At 38.6% G+C, this 20,289-nt stretch overlaps 1 protein-coding gene across 1 annotated transcript in view; it reads left to right on the top strand.

Moving 5' to 3' along the window:
- Positions 1 to 2,832, top strand: part of DCC (DCC netrin 1 receptor) — a 697,032-nt gene extending 694,200 nt beyond the window's left edge. The window contains exon 29 of the mRNA XM_048218577.2: positions 2,285 to 2,832. Coding sequence (XP_048074534.1) covers positions 2,285 to 2,374 — 90 coding nt within the window. The 3' untranslated portion in view covers positions 2,375 to 2,832. The remainder of the gene's footprint in view (positions 1 to 2,284) is intronic.
- Positions 2,833 to 20,289: the final 17,457 nt, after the last annotated feature.

Below are 20,289 nucleotides of genomic sequence, written 5' to 3'. Positions count from 1 at the left end.
TTATGTAATATGTCCCATCTCATAAGGAATTATGTCAGGTGGCCCATATTTGCATTTAAGGTTGATTCTAAAGAGTGACAGCCAAAGCTATAATGTTAAAAGCAGTAGGGGGCGCCTGGGTAGTGCAGTCGTTAAGCGTCTGCCTTCGGCTCAGGGCGTGATCCTGGCGTTCCGGGATCGAGTCCCACATCAGGCTCCTGGGCTGGGAGCCTGCTTCTTCCTCTCCCTCTCCCCTGCTGTGTTCCCTCTCTCGCTGGCTGTCTCTCTGTCACATAAATAAATAAAATCTTTAAAAAAAAAAAATGTTAAAAGCAGTAAGATTATACACTAAAGGATATACAGAATTAAGGCAAATTAACTACATCAGCACCGTCTATAGAAATCTTTTGTGAACTACATGTGTAATCTTAAATTTCCTAGAAGCCACATTAAGAGATGTAAAAATAAATGAGATTATTTTAATACCATCTTTCCTCTAACCCAATATTTCCAAAACGTTATCATTTCAACATGCAATAAATATAAAAAATTGTCAAAAAGATATTTTACATTTTTGTACTAAGTGTTCAGAATCTGGTGTGTATTTTATATATATAGCACATTTCAGTTCAGACTAGTCACGTTTCAGAAATCCGTGGCCGCATGTTGCTAGAGGTTGCTGTGTTGGACAATGGTATGTAGATAATTCAAGAAAAACACCCCAAACAATGTTTAGGAAATGAGTTACCAACTGATCACTTCTCTTGGAGCTCTGCCTTCATATGTAGACCAGTCTTTTGAGCCAAATGGGCTACTTGTCAATCCCCATTAAGATCTGGATTTTATGTGCTATATGACCATTCCCTGGTATGCTGAGATTTCTATAAGAAATTACCATTTTCAACATATTTAATACTATGCATTCTGAACTGTTTCCTTAGTGGCTAGAGTGAGTTAGTGCCCATCCCCCATATAATCTCCAGTGTGTGCTCTTGGGATCAACGGTATTTATTTGGCAGGATTAGATACACATTCTGACCAGGTAGTGAGTAATGCTTTCCATCCTACACAGAGCTAGAAATCATGACTCAGGCCTCATTGTATCAATAACTTAATCAAATTAACGGCCAAGAATAATCAAGTAGAACAGGTCTATATTAGTCAAAATAAAGGGTATGTTGAGAAAAGAAAAGAAGAACATTTATTGGGTAGGTAATACCCATCAACACTGACTTACTGAATCCTCCCAGCTACCCAGTGAGGCAAGCTTGTTATTCCCATCTGACACGTAAGGAGACAGACTCAAAAAGAGCAAGTATATGAAAGAACTGGGATTCAAATCAAGACCACAGCCTTATTTCCCCCACTAGCTAGCCATCAAAATTACTTGGAGAGCTTTAAAAAGAGAGAGAGAGAGAGAGAGATTCTAACCATCTTATGCTTAACTGCATCAGAATTCCTGAGCCAGCAATGAGGGTCTCTGTGATAACTAATGATCCAGCATTACTAATGACCCGATCCTCGTGACTTCCAAGACTTCCTCAGTTCAACCTCTTCATTGTACCCACCAGTCAAATGTGCTAGAAGATTGCCTTTACAACTGTGCAGACAGGCAGTTCTGGTTTGGGGTGAGAATTTTGTTTCCACACACAAAGTCAAGTCATAATCCTCAGACCTTTCATTGGTCAAGGCAAAGCCCATGAAACTCCCACACCAAAATGTACCTATGTAGTGTTATGGAAAAAAGGAGCATGGTGATGTGCATTCTGTTCAGATCCTGCTGGGTGACCCCCAGGAAAGGGAAAAGGAGTAACATATTGAATATGCACCATGTGCTGGCCACTGTGACAGTCACTAAGCAGGCCACGCGATGCTCAGAATAGCCTATGAAATAGACGATCACCGTCATTTGATAGCTGAGGAGAGCTGTGCATCAGAGAGGCTCGTTAACTTATCCGAGACCACACAGTTCTATGCTGGTAGAACTTGATGGGAAATGAGATTTTTTTTACTTTATTAATTAATTAATTTATTAATTTATTTATTTAGTAAACTCTAAAGCTTTTTCCTCCACACAGGGATGAAGTTAATGAAACACGATGCATCATTCCTCTCGTCACCACCTCTTTTATTACCAGCATCTTCATTCGATGATTATATTCTGAGCCCGCCTCTTGCTATGGCTGTGGGCCACTGTGTCATGCTTGGTAATACAAAGTAGACCAACTAGATGTGGCCACTGCCTTCGTAAAAGGAGGTATCGATATTCACCTGTCCTAATTCTTTGTTCTCGTTCTTTCTGCAGGTGTATGAACAGGATGATTTGAGTGAACAAATGGCAAGCTTGGAAGGGCTAATGAAGCAACTTAATGCCATCACAGGCTCGGCCTTTTAACACATCTTACCCTATCGATGAGGTGTATTTTCCGGAAACTTTGCAGCATACCAATTACCCGTAAACAGCACACCTGTGTCCAAGAACTCTTAACCAGTGTACAGGTCAACCATCAGGACCACTCAGTTATGGACCACGCAGTTCAGAAGGAATAAGCGTCCCTTCTTTCATAGGCATCAAGAATTTCACAATGATTACTACGGGGTCCCTAAACAAAAGCAAAGATATATTCTCACTGCAATGTCAAAGCTGAAGCTGCTAGCCTAGTCTGGGGTCTTTGCCACTGCAGTGACCACACTGTCATAACTAAGGCTTCGGTTTTCCTTCATCGAGGCCTGTCATTTCCTTTCTGTGTAGGTCTAGTCTTACAAAATGCAAGTGCATTCTCGGAGCCTGTACCATGCCATGGCAAATCAGTGCCAGCTCAGTATTTTGTTTTCAACTTCAAAGTACAAAGCACCCATGGAAATTCTCTCACTGCATAGCACCAAAGGATTGGATGTTTTCTTGACAGCACAAAAAGTAAATAAGTAAACAAACAAAAGGCAACGAATGCTTGTTGTGTAACTCAGACATTCATCTTGCACAAGTGGTGGATATTAGCCAGTGGCTGTAAAATTCACCCATTTTAGCAAGTATTTGTAAATCCACCCTTGGTTAATATTTATGTCTGGAGAACAGGAACATAAAAAGCTGCAACTAGTGGCATCCTGCCAGCAGCAGTCCGTTTCCTGAAAGAGGATACAATATGCAATCTTCTCAGACACACGGTAATTACGTGCTTAAGCTTGTAATAGGACACTTTTCAATTTGGGTGGCTTTTGTGCCATATCACACTGTGATGACATTTCAAAGCTTCACCACAGCCACCTTCCTCAGAAGTCTGGCCAGAAGAGCTCCCCCCCTTCGTCCTGTCCCTCCCTGAGTTCTCCTTGGCAGCCAGTCCTGGGCGAGGTGGCCAGCTCCACACATCACTTGGCCTCCTGACCAACATCCCTGTCACCCTCTGGGGAAATGGCCGACTCCCTGAGAACAGGCCCTGAGGAAGGGAAGGAACATGGAAGGCAGTTTCAAACAGTACCTGCTCTTGAGTGATGGCACTTCTGCCGGTAGGCTCCTCACTGACTTAGAGGGGGCAGTATTGGTCAGTGGCGACCAGCAGGCCCTATTGTCAAGGGAACCTTCTACACTATGCCCAGAATCAGAGAGGAGCAGAGGGGAAGGTGCCACTTGATACTTCTGACACATTATAAATCCAGTGGATGCTTTTCAGAGCTGCATCTTCATTGTGAACTAGAATTTTAAACTTCTAACGCCATGTTTATCTACAGCTTGGAACTAGGTGAAATTAAGAACATTTTGTGTGCGCCCTTTTAGTTTCTGAATTTTCAGCAGCATTTGGAGTTAATCCCTGTTTATGCAGCTGAGTTGCCAAAAGGGAGCTAGTTTGCATATTTATCAGTTAGGCGACTTGAAAACCCAATAAGAGAGTTTCAGCTGAATTATTCCTTTCAGCTCTGTCTTTGATTTCAAGCTTGAGTAGGTCATAATTTTAAAAGAGCATGGAAGGGATAGGATCTTTACAACCTAATAGCTCCTTTTATTAGGTGGGTAATTATATATGAATCCCTGAATAAAATATTTTGAGCAAAATGGCACTGTAACAGAAGTAATAATTCAGATTATTTTTTTTACAGTTTTATGTCGGGAAGGAAATCTGATGTCAAAGAGAGGGCTTGTTCAAATGGTTCATTAGAAAGTCCGGTCCATTTGTGAAATTGTTCCTTCAACAAGAGTGCTTATTCAATTTACTAAGATTTTCTTGAAGTTTTTCTGAAGAGCTATGTGACGTTATTCTATGGGGAAGATTACTCTTCTTCAAAATCTGGGCACTTAGGTAGACAACCCTCCACTGACCAGGAACAAGGCATTTCCTAACATAATGTTGAATCTTGCAGAAATAATTCATTACTTCAGAAAATGTTCATTAGGCTGGCTTTACCCTCTCGAGGTCCTAGAATCCCCCCCCCCATTTCTAATACTAATAAACAAGGAACATTCTCAGATGATATTTGTTATCCAAGGAATGTCATCCTGAGTGCTGTGTTCGGCATGGGCTACAAATCTCAAATTTCAGATTGAGTCACAACTTCAATCTATAGACTGTATCTGGACAATCAAGAGAAGTAGCATTCTTCACAAAATTTTCGATGACTCTAGTCAAAGTCACTGACCTTAACAAATAAAAATTTTTAAAACTACATGAAAATATGCATTATTTGTTTTCAGCGAGAGGTACATTTCTGGTGCATGCTCCTGAAGCTATCTTCATTAAAGAAATACAATGGTTTATTTTAGTAAACGGTAATGCTAATAATTCTTCGCTTCATGCCTTGAAGATATAGTAGAATCCATTTAAATTCTCTCAAGAGACTCTCTCGTGTGCTTTACGCAACGATTTTAATATGCAGTGGCTTTGCCACAACTTTCGTAAAGCTCTGCTCCCCACTCTCTCAAAGAGTTCACGTATGTAAATAACTGCCTGCTCAAGTTTTCAGGTAAACTTTTTAATTTCCCAGTCTTCTGATCTCTTGACAAGAAGCAATCTGCGAAGACTGCAAGATAGCCTCTATTTTGTTCCTACTCCGAGCCTAGTTCATAACATACAGGGCTCTTTAAGCTCATAAATCTCTCTGACTCCCACAGGGCGATGCTTGACAGCCGACCAGCAGCTCTGCCACCAGGACTCATTTCTCCCTGAAAAAGAAGAAAATAAAACTTGGCAGGGCGTGCTCAGGCCTCCCCTGCACCGGGCTGAACTGTCAGCGAGAGCCTGCTCTTGAAAAAGTTTGGTATTTTTCTTTTGTACTCCATACCGATGAGAAAGCTATTTTTCTTTCCTCTAGAAATCTCTGCATTCGTTAAACTCCCAAAAATGCAGATAGTTCAAAATGCATAAGGCATATTTGGAGGATGCTCTAGCCAGAAGTTAAATATTTCTTAGTGACTCATATTCAGTTAAAAAAAAAAAAAAGAGTCATAGCTACCTCTTTGTTGAATAGTGCTATAAGTTTCTAGAATATTTAAACAATGGAACTTCACATTTGGATATTATCAAATGCACACTCAATTGAACAATCCGTGGGGGGTGGGGGGAAGGAGAGAAACAGATCAAGCCAGGGATATAAGAGGTGAATTTACTGAAGTTTCCCATAGGGATACATAACATTGTTCTCTTCAAAATAAGGGGTGCTTGAAATATGTGTTTGGTCCCCTGCCTCAGTGGGAGCTGCAAAAGGAGAGTGGCCCAGCATTAGTGTGTCATTCCATCAATATTTGGAAACTTTAAAGTTTGGCACTCATGGCTTTTCCAATAAAGAATCTCTAAGTATAGGTTTTTCTGGAAGCCTTTCATAGTCTGTGTTTGAAGATGGTTGCTCATTCTTATCCACCCTTTTGAGACATCGGTCTGTTGACTTTGTTTAGAGAAACATCTAAAGTCTTCTCTAAATTTAGTAGAGGGTTTCATATGGCAGCTGGACGGTAACCCCAACAAAAAAATATCACCTCTAAAGAAATCACCTTACCATTTCAGATGAAATTGTATTCCAGACTCAGACGTCTTGTGGTTCTGGAATTTCCATCTCTAGTCCACAAGAGAGAGACAAATAGAAAAAATTCCCTAGTGTTAGGTGTGTTTAGAGAAAACACAATCATCTAAATTTTCAAATAGATGTGGAACAAGGTTGCTTTCCCTCCCTCAATCAACCAGTTTACGTCATACAATCACAGACTGTCCTGAAGGCCAGAGGCTAGCACCCCTCGCCTGTTCCTAATCATATATACAATACAGAGCCCATCACCTAGTGGAGCCACGGAAGCAGGCACATCCACTCACACCTGCCATCTCTCCCTCTTTAAAATTACTTTCAAAGCAACATTTTACTCATGATGTCTATTTCTCTCGTGACTTTCAGAAATCACTTAAATATTGCACAGAAGAGCTTTTCACATGATTCCACTGTTTTAAATTACATTAGATACTTAGAAAATCACAAATATTTTGTGTGCTCTGCCATACCAATGAAGAATTCGCATTCCCCTACCTCAGTGTAATTTGCTATCCAAATACCTGCTTCCAAAAGGTAATGATGACAAGCAATGCCTATTCCCTGGTCAGTGAGGTTACATAAGAAACCAATTCCATGCCCATATCAGCAAATAAATATTACTTCTGGGCTCTGCATTGCCGCCGCTGGGTAACGTTCACTTGGCAACTTCCGGCTGCACTCCCTGAAGGATTTCTTCTCCTGCTCTCAGTAGAGAGCCTTTGTACAGTGTCATCCTATAATTTTTTGTTGGCTGGAGAGCAACAGCAAAACTCTGCAAGATGTCACAGATGCATGGGCCAAGGGATCTCACTGTGTGCTGAAAGTGTTATTTTCAGATGCAAGAAAGGAATGTTGGAGAGGAGGAGAAAGGCTGTTTTTTATTATTGTAGGGTAAACCTGACAATTCTGACCTTGGTGAATTGTCAGCTTGTTTGGGGGATGGGTGGGTGGGTCTGGGGTGTACTTTTTATAAGTAATATTTAATTTATTATTTAGAGTGGCTTCTTTTTGGATAATTTATGATAAAAAGGGAGATCTGGTTGGGAATCTAGATATGGCTATTAAAGCTGCAGTGTTCCATATCTCAGAGGGACCACTTTGGAAATGAATTGTCCATTGCTGAGTATGAGGATACGTCCAGGCAAAGCCTCCGCTGAAGCTTCATCATTACCACCTTCTCCCTTTCCAGGGTCATTCAAACAAGATAACACCAAATCTGAAATATTCTGCTAGCATTTTGCAGATCAATGCTACTCATTCTCTCAAAGGGCTTTGCAATTCAAATTGTTAGTGTGCTAGTGGTAGGTTTATTTGGTAGAAATGGGTATACTACAGCTTTAACTAGCCTTAGTGGAAAAAGAAATTTTTTGTTGCTACAAAACACCTTTTTAAAAAAGGGTATTTTGAGTCTACAAAGAGTTTCTTTAAATTGTCAAGACTCTAGCATTGTTAACCAAATTAGACTAGTGATTGCAATATTTAAGTGTAAATCTTGTTCTATGAGAAAGGATACTTGCTTACAGTTTAAAACAATGACTGTTTCTACACACGATCTTGTATACTACCACGCGAGGAAAAAGGGGTTTTGTAATCACTGTAGAACAGTCTCATATTCATTTTTTATAGAAATGTTATTCCAATGGTGCATTTTTTGTTTAATAAATAAAGTTTTGATACAAAGTTCTTTCTTCAAGTTATTTATATTAAATGGCTGGCACTAGAGGCGCCCGGCCGCCATCCCTGCCTATTCTTATCCTCAGGATACATACTGTTCTTTCTGACATCTGTGTCCGAGGCTGCAGTGCTCTGCTATATCCCCTAGGACCCTTCTACCATTTTCATGCACACGCGCAGTATGGCTGCAATCCCAACAGCCAAAAGCTACAACTTTTTGTTGGGGGGGCTGCCTCAGGCTGCCAGAACCCACTTTGCCTGCAGGCACAGGAGAGCCGGAAATCCCTGATCACACCTCAGCAATAGCTGTGGAATCCTCTGGCCCTTTTGCCCCTGACTGGGACAACTCTGTGGTGTAACCCGACTTACCTCTAGAGTTCCTGTGCAGGACTGAGCCGAAGTAACTCTGAGGAGAGACAGTGCTCCACAATATTGCACCCTAGACATGCTACCCTTGCTTGGCTTGCCTCCTTTCTCTTCCCCTCTTCCCCCATTCCCTAATGGTCTCTCCTGGGAGCACTTCATAATAAATCACTTTCTTCAGCTCTTCATGTCGGGGTCAGTTTGGGGGGAATTAACCCAAGACAAGACCCTTCTATTTTAATTTCCATTTGAACACACCAATACCAAATAAATGTAATGCTCTCTCCCTCCTCCAGATACTGCATTCTTACAGTATGGATAGCAGAACGGGGGATGCATATGCATTGAACGATATATGGCTAGGAGTACTGAAAGATTAAGTTGGGCATGTAATCTGTTTTCTACGAGAAAGCCACGTATTAATAGAAGTTTTATTAACTCTTTGGGGCAAGTAGAGAACTACTCAGTAAGCTCTTTCTTGCAGGCAATGCATCACAGGTGACAAGAAAGGTAGGGTTTTAAAGGTCACCTAGATCTTCCTGTCTTCCTCAATCATAATCATTCCATCTGGAGAAGAAAAAAAAAATATGTTGAAGATCGCCAAGACCCTGGAGAGATTGGAACCCTTGTGCATGACTAGTGGGAATGCAAACTAATGCAGCCACTGTGGAAAACAAGATGGTGGTTCCTCCAAAAATTAAACATAGATGACCAAATGATTGGCAAATCCACTCTCCAAACAAATCGAAAGCAGGGACTTGAACAGATATTTGGATACCTATGTTCATAGCAGCATTATTCACAATAGCCAAAAGATGAAAGCAACCCAAGGATGCATCAACAGATGAAAGAATAAACAAAATGTGGTTTATGCATACAGTGGAATATTACACAGCTTTAAAAAGGAGGGACATTCTGACACATGCTACCACGTGGGTGAAACTTGAAGACTTATGCTTTGTGAAATAAGCCTGTCAAGAGAGTACGATTGGTGTATAATTCCATTTATATGAGGTACATAGAGTAGTCAAATTCATAGAGACAGAGTAGAATGATGGTTGCCATTGGCTAGGAAAATGGGATGGGGAATAATTGCTTAACTGGCATCAAGTTTCAGGTTTGGAGGATGAAAAAAGTTCTGGTAGTGATGATGGTTGCACAACATGAATGTACTTAATGTTACTGAACTGTACACTTAAAAATGGTTAAACAGATAAATTTTATGTTATGTCTATTTTAGCACAATTTTTAAAAAAATCTCCAAATAAGGACATTCCAGAGCCATCTGCTATAAATGTTGATATTTATTCTTTGACTCCTGAAATATAAATATGTTAACACTAAAATGTTAAAGGAGATCGATATGCAAGAAATAGAAGCAACATATTTACCACAGTCTATTTTCTCACACACGTTTTACACTACCGTCTTCAACTGGTGTAACCATATCTCACCAAAGAATGTTGTGCTACCATAGCAACTATCACAGATGAGGATTTCCATGGAAAACTGGTTATTTGAAGAAAAATAAAATGGATTACTGGTGTCTGATGTAGAGAGGAGAAGGCTAAGAGATTAATTACTCTCTGCAATGCAAATACTTTTATGGAAGAGATTTTTGGAGTGGTCTAAGAATGAAATGCTCTCTATCTTAAATGCCCTATGATGCTTCATTAGATAGATATTAAATTGCATTAATATGCATGCAGGTGAGTTTAACAGGTCTGAAGGAAGGTGGAATGTCAGAGAGGTCCACCCAGAGCTGAAATCCAGAAAGGTTAACATTGCCTCTCTTTCATGGAAATTTTCTTCAATTTATTGATCACTTGTCTATTCCATTTATTCTGATGTGTTTTAATGGTGTACCTACAATTATTTTTTTTTTAAGATTTTTTAATTTATTTGTCAGAGAGAGAGAGAGAGGGCACAAGCAAGGGGAGCAGCAGGCAGAGAGAGAAGCAGGTTTCCCGCTGAGCAAGGAGCCCGATTTGGATGGAACTCGTTTCCAGGACCCTGGGATGGTGACCCAAGCCAAAGGCAGATGCTTAACTGACTGAGCCACTCAGGTGTCCCAACAATTCTTAAAAATTCTTCCTGATCTCCATCCGATCATTCCACGTCCTCATTTCTTTCATGCATTACTCTTTTCCTAAACATTATTTGCAGCCTCTCGGTTGCATTCACATACCGATTCTTTGTTTGTAAAGCTAAAGCTGTCTTTTCTTCCTCCAATAATGGTTTTAATTCTGCAAGGGCATTTTTAATTTCCTTGTGACTTTTCCTTTTCTTACCCATCTCCTTCTTTATTTCATCATGTGGTCTTTTTATCCCTTATTTCATCATGTGGTCTTTTTATCCCATCCCATTCGCTCCTGATTATATTCCAATTCTGTTTCATAGAGCCGATATTTCTTTATACACTTGAAAAATGCCAGTTTTCTTTAAAAGAAACTCCTTCTGGTTTTGTAAAAGAATTATCCTCTAAGCCCGTCATGTCTCATTACTTCAGGCTATTTTTATCTTTATTTTAGATTTAAGTATTTTTAATCTATTTACTCTGAGATGAAGGAAAATCTATTCAGATCAATGTGTGTCAACGCTCTGTGTGTGTGAATGGCTCGTGGCCCCATTTTATGACCCCTTGTATTCTGTGAGACTCCTTACTGAGGCACACAGAGCCAGTGGCAGGTCCCAGCAAAGCTGCCACCGTCTCACTGGATTTCATCTAGTGTCCTCCCTTTTGTCTACCTGGCTCTTACCCTGCCAACCGGAGCACAACTCAAGAAGAAACAGATGCCCCATCTCCTCTCTACCTCAACCCCTACGCGGAAGGCTGTAGACACGAGAAATTACCCAAGCTCATTAGTTCCTCTCTTACCCTTTCTGCCCAGTCTTGTCCTGGCAGTTTGTGGTAACGAATGTACTGAAGAGAGAGGTCAGAGGGAGGAATAAGTAATTGCTGTGGGCCTCATGCCTTTTGAGGCCAGGAGAGTGCTACTGGCCTGGATTTCTGGTTGGTATAAACTTTTCACTTGTGAACTGAAGATCCTTTTGCAGGAAATCATTGGCAATATGGTGAGGATTGTCCATCTTTTGTGCTTTCTTAACATTTTCTTGACCTTACAGTCAGGGAAAAAAAAAAAAAAAAACCTTCCTTGATTCTGCAGAGAAGTCCAGCTTTTCAGTAATACTGCCTTCTTCTTCCTCTTCTCCCTCCTCCTCTTCCTTCAAATATCTATTTTCTAAGTCCCCAGATGTATTATTGGGAAAGTGGGATGAACTGTGAGGGACAAGTGTCCAGATGCCATTGTAATTGATGAACCCTAGGTATTTTTTAAGTGCCTACGCTTTATCCTACTTTCTATTTACCCCAGTCTAAGCTTAACCTATATTTTATTTACCGATTTCTTATTTCTATGTTGCTACGTTTTTTCTTTCATCTGTGACTAATCTCTCTCCTTCACCTTAACTTTAGAAACTCATAATTTGATACAATAAATACTAAGCAATTATTCCTGAGATAATCCAAATGCTCTCATTAGCAGTTCAAAAGATTTCTTGAAATAAATAACAGAAGTAATTTTTCCCAGATTCCTTTTGGGTTTTAATTAACATTCTTCTTTATAAATTAATGACAGTCCTTTAATTTCCCTGTCTTTGCTAATATCTATTCTGACTCTTTATGTAAGTTTGACAAAATACCCTTTAGTAGAACAATTTTTCACCTTCTCAATATTTCTTTAGGATTTAATTCTTATAATATTCTTTGAGTCCGTGGTGGATTCCCTTAGCTACTTTTCTTTTTATTCAACTGAAAATTGTTCTTTGGTGTGGAACTCTCTTAGCAATGGTGACATTTTAATTTTGTAAATATGACTCCTTATTTGTCATGGATTATTTCTATTTTTTCCCTAAATCGGATGTTTCAAAAAATTATCACATTTACTTTATAGAGATGTTGTAGGCTTAAACTTAAATTAGACAATGTAAATAAAGTTCTTAGTATAATTTCTAGTATTTGGCAAAAGCCTAACACATGCTACTTCTGTTCCTTCTGTCTCTGCACTCAATCTTTCCCTTTAACATTTATGAACATTTTCATGTGTTTTAAAAAAATATAGATGGGAATTTAGCAAATTCGTGGTTTGGGAGTGGTTCTAACTTTTTAAGTATTATTTATAGCATGCACGCAGATGTCAAAAGCAGTTTGCAAAAGGATGGTACTATTACAAAATAGTTTCCCCTTTTTAACATATACATCCAGTATTTATTTAGTGCTTTTATTCACATGAAAGACATGGTACTAAGGGAACCGAAGGATAAATCCATGCATCTTATGTATTTATACGCTAACAGACAAGAAAAAAGTGTGGGTTTATGTGCATATATACATACATACGTGAGGATAGTTCAGATGGCACAGATAGTCTTGGATAGGTAAAGACAAAATTTCAACAGACCACAGAGCATCAGACTAAGGCTGATAGGGAAGGCAGTCTGTGGGAAGAGCTTTAAATAATAAATAAAACTACAATCTTCAGAGATTGAAAAGGGCTATTCAGATCAAAAAACTTCATGAGCAAAAAGATACAAAGGTAAGAATTTACAGGACAAAAAAATGTAACTAATAAGTATCTCAGGGTTTTTTGTTAAGTATGTGGATTGTGGAAAAAAGTAGGAAGTATATTTACAAAGTCAATGGAAGTTATGTAATGGTGATCTAAGATATTTAACTTAATTCTGTAACTAATAAGGAAACATTGAAAATGGATGTTTTAGTTTCTTCATTCACAAATGTCTGTGAAATATTTACTATGTACAAATGACTGAGCTGGTACTGGAAAAGCAGCAGTGACCAGTATGAATATGATTGCTGCCCTTACAGAGTTTATAATTTACTTGTGGGGACAAAGAACAGATAGGTGCAATAATTGTAATGAGTGCTATAAAATAAGATTATAATATGAAATATTATATCTTTAGGAATTATCCACAATTATTGATGGGGAATGGAAACATTTATTTTAGATATGGAAAGACTTCCTCATAGAGGTAACATTTAAACTGAAACTACAGAATACCAAAGAGCCATCCATGTCAATATTGGGAACACAGAACATTCCAGAAGGAGGGGAAAAACTGAGCAAAGACCCAGGTTGGGAATAGAGTTTGGCTTATCCAAGGGCTGGACAGATGGTTAGTGCAGTTGCATTTCATTGAGCAGGAAGAAAAATAGAATGAAGAGATTAAGGATTTAGAACTAGGCCAGGGGCGCCTGGGTGGCTCAGTGGTCAAGCGTCTGCCTTTGGCTCAGGGCATGATCCCGGTGTTGTGGGATCGAGCCCCGCATCAGGCTCCTCTGCTGGGAGCCTGCTTCTTCCTCTCTCACTTCCCCTGCTTGTGTTCCCTCTCTCACTGGCTGTCTCTCTCTCTGTCAAATAAATAAAGGAAATCTTAAAAAAAAAAAAAAAAAAAAAAAAAAAAAACTAGGCCAGATCACTCTGCACACTGCAGTGCTTGCTACTGAGTTTAGATTCCAAAGGAAATAGTAGCAACTGAAGGCACAAAGAAGAGAGTTAAGATCTAATTTACGTGTGTCAAGATTAAAAAAGAAAAAAAGGTGCACACTACCTCAGATGTGCAAGATTATGTAGCATTCTTTATCGTCTATAATTGCTTCTGTCTTGCTCATGTTCCCGATTCTTATTGGGTGATGAGATAAAGCTCAATCTTGCCAGTGAAAAGAGTCTGTTATTTGTTTTTCATTTAAAGCAGCTTCTTTCTATTTAAGTCCTTTTGGATAAAATCACTAAATTCAAAGTTCTAACTCCACGCCACAGCTTTGTTTCTCTTCCCAAAGTTCCCTACCATTGCCAATCCCTCTCAAGATGGCTTCTGGGGAAGCAGGTATGTTCTCATGTTGTGCTTGACCAAATATGGGTCCTCTCTGCTTCCAGTGAGTGACCCTTTATTCCATCTCATCTCTTGGAACTCTGTTGGCCTTTAGCACCAAGGTTTGCATCTGGAGACACTGAGAATCTTTTCTCTCAGCACAGTAGAATCCCATGACTCTCCTCACTGATTTGGCTCAATCTAAGCTCTTTTTTGGCACTATTAAATCTCAGCCTTATCTTCCACCTGGCCCCCAGCTAGGCTGTCTACTACATAACCTCTATTTAAAGTCACTTCTCCTTTGCCCTCTATAATCCTAAGGTAGATGCAACTTTCAACTTCAGTATCTCACAAATGCCCTGCAGAGAGCATACTGGAATAACTGGGTTCCTTACTTGTCATATATAAGTGGTACCACCAGTGCTCTTTCTGCCTAGCACAGCAAGACACCACTTTTTTCTGTAGTAGTGGCCAGCCTTCTGGGATGTTCCTTTCCAAGAACGCTGTAGGCCACAACAAATAAGAGTCCTCTGGTTTTGGCCTCACTCCTTACCTGCCTAGATTTTCTATGAGCCTTTGCCTCCTTGCCCCAGGGTTTTACCTCATAGAGGTGTGCCAGAACCCTTCTTAATATTAACTTCTTAATATTTTCATTTCTCTTTGCACACCCATGCCTGCTGATAGGCCATGTCTTGTCTAATAGAAACTTTCTGTCTTCTTTTCAGGTCTGGTCAAAATTCTCCTTTGTCATATCTTAGAAATCTTCATTATTTGTGTATTATATTAGTATCTTCATTTCCTCTGAAGCACTGAAACCACTTGGTCAATGGTTATGAAGCCACAAAGCATCAAGATTTAAAGTGAATAGAAATTTTATTAATTTAATATTTACAAAAATAATATATCAGATGTGTGTGTGTGTGTGTGTGTGCATTAAAAATCAATCAGGCTATTGTGTAGGGAATGAATTCCAAGTGGCAAAAATGAAAAAAAAAAAACTGCAGGGAAAGTTTGATGGTTGATTCAATTGTGGTGAAGAGATAGAAATTTAGTGGGGTACATTTGAACTGTGCTTTAGAGGTAGGAATAAGCACATATGCTAACGGACAGGATGGGGTGGGTTTCTGGTTTACACTTTTAAGTTGGTAGTAACTTTTTCTCCACACAGCAGGCTGGGAGAGAAACAGTTTTGGTATGGTATATATAGGGAGATAAAAGTATAATTTTTAAAGAGCCTGTGTGATATCCAAGAGGAGATATCAAAATGTAGACAAATATTTGAATCTGGGAACATATAAGAAAGATCAGGTCTAGAGACATAAATGCAGAAATTTCCAACATATGAATGGCATCTAAAGCCATAGGAATATACATGGCAGAGACAGAAAGTTGGACCTAAACTGAGCCCTGAGAGAATCAAGAATATAGATAATGGGTAGAGAAGGAGAAATCAGGTAAGCAGGCTTACGAAGCATGGCCAAAGACAAGCAAAACTGGGGAAAACGTTCAGGAGTTTTCTGCTAGAGGAAAATAATAGAAAAAAACATTGGTATGCCAGAAGAAGAGAGAAAAAGCATTGGAAACAGAAGAAGGGTTCAGCTGTGTTAATAAGTTGGGGGAATACTGGGTAAGACAAAAATAAAATAGTGTGTATTGAATTACTCAATGTGAAGATCATACAAAGGGTAACCAGGACCCCTAGTTTTCCCGGGATGACCCAAGTTTATGTACCGTTCCCTCAGTTAATTTCTAGAATAGTAGTCAACATAATATAGTGTCTACTTTCACTTTCAAAATTTCCTCATTTGGATGATAGTTTATATAGTCATGCTAGCTATTGGTGACTAAAGCAAGAGCAATTTCAGTGAAAAGGCGGTGATGGAAGCCAGATAATAATGGATCATAAATGGAATGGGAACTCATGAAGTAAATATAATGCATGTACAATAACTGTGAAGAAGTTATATTATGAAGAACAGCAGAAAAATGGGAAGTAATTGGAAGGATAACTGGGTCTTACATGCTTTCAAAAATGAACTGCAAAAATCACTTACAAAGATCCTTCTAGAAAATTGAGCAACTTCCAAATCAAATTCATCTGTGCCATAAATCTTCAGGGTGAATAGCAGTATGATTTAAGAAAATACCTTCAGGCTATGTACAATAATTAAACACTCCAGAGAGTGTTGCATGACAGTGAGGGTTGCCATGGTTTAGAGCTGGAAATGCAACTCTTTTCAACCAAAGGCAAAGGACATGCAGAGTGTAATAAGCTGACATCATGGTGACAAATCCTAATGCACCAGATCCTAACACCTACAACCTGAAAATTGTACCTTGTATGGAATGGAAAAGGAGTCTTTCTCAACGTAATTAAGTTAAAGGTTCTGAGATGGGGAGATGATCTTGGATAATTTGGATGGGCTTTAAATGCAATCACAAGTGTTCTTAAAGGAAACACAGAGGGAATTTTGTCACAGACATAGAAGAGGAGGAAACAATGTGACCACAGAGGCAGAAATTGCCATGACGTAGCCACAAACCAGGGAATGGTGGCAGTCACTAGAAGCTTGAAGAGGCAGAGAACAGATTCTCCCCTAGAGGCTTTGGAAGGAGTTCATCCTCACCGACATCTTGATTTCAATTCCAATTTCAGACTCTGGCTTACAGAACTATGGGTGAATACACTTCTGTTGTTTTAAGCCATTAAATTTGTGGGAACTCGTTATAACAGCTACAGGAAACCAATATGGCAGGACTGAGTAAAGCTCAGTTCCCACAAGACCATGAAGTCTAAAATACAACAAATAAATTTTTTAAAAAGACAAATGCCAAATCCAAAGAGATTAAAGGAGATATCTTGGTGGAGACAGGGAGATGGAGTGTAGAGTTTCAATGTTACTGCACAGATAGGTTGGGTTCAAGTGTTTAAAGGTATGGCATAAATGAGGGTCCTCGGTTATTGTCCAGAGGATCAGCTAAGGTTCAGCCACTGGGAGGATGAATCTGGAATGATACAGATCCCAGTCAAAAGCAGTAACCTTAGGGTTGTCGGCCACTGGGCATTGAACAGATGCCTAATTTCTCTGAGTTTGAGTTTGTCTGTTTTCCCTATATTTTTATCTATAACACAAAGATAATGATAACTGTCTTGCCTATCTCACAGATTTCTTATGTGCATCACAGCAGATACCATATGTAAAAACACTTTATTTTTATAAAGTGCTATTTTATAGCTTACAAAGCTCCAGTGGTATTCATTATCAAATCTTGCACCCAGAAAATGGTGACCTACTCACCCATCAAGATCTAAAATATAAGTGAGTGGATGCATCTGCAGGGGATTTTACCAGAAATCCCATACCTGATTAGGATCCAAGTCCTTCCTGAATGTTTCTGTGAACTTCCAGAGGGGTGGAGTGGGACATGACTCAGGTTCTTGTTGGTGTACAACCAGGTTCTGTTGGCCATCTCATTAACTCAACTATTTCCTCATTAAAAACAAAACAAAAACATAGACATGTAAGTAGCAGACTTTACTTGACATTGGGTTGAAGACAGAACAGAAAGGGTGGAAGTGCATTTCACATTAGCTGTAGCAATGCAAACATTCCAATGTAAAAATGTTCTTCAGCCATTTTCTCAGAAGGAAAGTTCCACCGACCCAGAAACCGTGCAGTCCCTGTCCTTACACATCTCCCAGGCTCTTCTCTTCCCCTTCCCTTCTTTGTCTCTCTGTTCTGTTCTGTTCTGTTCTAGTCCTTTCTTCCTGGAGCAGAAATACAAATTCCTCCCATTCTTTCCCAGGGATTATCATTGACTTTTTTTGTTCAGCCTATTGCTGACAGAGCTTTAGACTCTTACCTCCTAACCCGAGGGGTTATTTAAGGTTCTTTCTCCCTAAAGACCATTTCCTCTATGGAAGGAATTCTGTAGCCAGCTGTTATGATAATATAGTGCTTACCCTGCTATCTGGTAAAATAAAATGAAAACTTTCCCCAGCTTTCTCACATTTATCTAAGTGTGAGGGAAGACTTCACAGCAAAGAAACCATTATTTCTTCTTCCTCTGGATCATCTTGTGTTCTTTCCTTGAAGCTGAAGTTATGAAAGGTGATTCCTTTCAGACTAACTTTTTGCCCTTCTCAAATGTATTTTGCAGACCAAAAGTCTGTTCATATTGCATATGGAGATCAAACTGACTGATGAACTGAATGAATGAATGAATGAATTTATAGAATGAATGAATGAATTTATAGAATGAATGAATGAATTTAATTAAATTTATTGTTTTATCAACTGTGAAAAATAAAGTACCATGTAAAGTCAAGACCCAAGTATTTTTTAAAATAACCTAATTCATAGATTTATCGATGTCGGGTATAACTCATTGTTCAGTTCTATCTGATTTATGTTCAATAGTGAAGGTATGACTCAAGTCTCACTTTGAGCTATTTGCCAATGTTTCACAAGAATTTGACTTATGCTTAAAAACAAATTCAACAATATAATAAACACTAATGAAATTAAATACCAGGTACATACAACATGCTGTGTTAAGAACCTTATATACCTTATCTCATTTACTACGCAAAACAACTCTTTGATGTGTGCAATACTATTATTGCTACTTTATTGGTGAGACACACTAAACTGCTACTTTATCTTGCCATAAGTCACCTATTTAGTGAAAACTGAGTCCTAAACCCACTTCTGTTCTGTTCTTTTTATCACCAAATTGAATAATATTCAATGGCTAGTTCTAAGAAATTCCTTAAGAGAGTGTTTCACAAACTTTAGTGATTATAAAATCCACCTGGAACTCTTGTTAAAATAATAAATCCTAGGGCCCTGTTGTAGAGATACTGATTCAATTGGTCTGGGATAGGTCTGAGAATCTGTAACTTTAACAAGCTCCCTGGATGATTTCTATTCTCATATCATGTATCAGTAAGAACTCTGTCTACTGCTCTCAATAGAAAATCCAATATGAACTCCTAACTCAAATCTTTAAAAAGAAAATATATTGGCTTAGATACCTGAACAACTTCGGGTAGACTAACTTCAGACACATCTTTATTGTCAGATTGTACCAACAGTTCCAGAATTGACTTCCTTGGCCCTGGCTGGCCAGGTGTAGATCATAGGTCCATCCCTGAACCAAGCGCTATAATCAAGTGAATGGAATTTGCCATTTTCTTGATTTTGCTCATTCACTCCTTCCTTGAAGCCCAGGCTTGGTGTCAACTGTCTTGAAGCCCATGGAGTGAAAAGAGGTGGGAGGGAAGATATAATGGGTCATTATCAGAAGGAAGGGGAAGTGGATGCTGGGTGGCAAAAATAACAGATATACACTAGACTTCCCTAGTAAAATTATAAGTTCATAAGAATACACTGTCAGCTGCTTTGAGAAACTATCAAAATCATATGACTGGAAAGTTTTCCTTATCATAGAAAAAATAACTTGATTGCTAAGGTACTGTCCTCCAATCCTGTACGTTCAGATTACTCCAAAAACCATCAGTATTATTCATATTATCTTTATGTCTGGAGGAGATAACATTTTATTATATTCTTGGACATACACTCTTATCCAATGCAGAGAGAAGGGAAATGGAGCAATGGACCAAAATGAGTCTTCTCATTTTGCAGAATGAGTCTATCTCAATTCTCTTTTGCTTACATATTTAAAAAAATCCAATACTTTTTTGGTAAAGTTTACTGGATATATGTTAAATTATAAACTGAGCTTTTTAGAAATTCACATCTTGGAGTTTTTGCTTCAGTTTGAAGAAGGAAAATGTTTACTAAATTAAGATGAAATAGCTTTACTGCCTATTTGCAACTCTCATTTAAAATCGAATATACTTTATCACTGAATATTTCCTAAAATAAAACTTTATAACCATCTGGATTCAGTGTTTTCTTGCTGATATTTCTTATAGGTAAATGGTTTCTTAATGACTCTTACGATCCCAAAGGATGTATTAGACTCCAAAATTATGTGTTTCGATAACCCAAAAAGAACCAATTTGATTTCTGCAGCTTCTTTACCTATAATTGCATTTCAAAATTTTAAGGATCCCAGAGTATTTTTTTCTCAGAAGTTCTGAATCCCCCAAAAAACCCATAGCCAATATTATTGTTCTTTGTTATTTTATATATATATATATGATATATATATTGTTATATATATATATGATATATATTATTGTTCTCCTTTATTGACCTATTCTTCTTTTTCGAGATGGCTGTTGTCCCACCTGCTTTTTGCTCTTCAACTCTACTTTGCATCCATGGAGGTACAGAAAACACTGAAGAAATATTAATTTTCACATGTTGAATAAAGCTATCAATTAATGTTTTCTTCAAGTCA

Source organism: Ursus arctos, unplaced genomic scaffold (assembly GCF_023065955.2).
Source record: "Ursus arctos isolate Adak ecotype North America unplaced genomic scaffold, UrsArc2.0 scaffold_17, whole genome shotgun sequence".
NCBI lineage: Eukaryota > Metazoa > Chordata > Mammalia > Carnivora > Ursidae > Ursus > Ursus arctos.
Note: the sequence above shows the minus strand (reverse complement) of the source record. Positions and strands in the feature narration are given on the sequence as shown.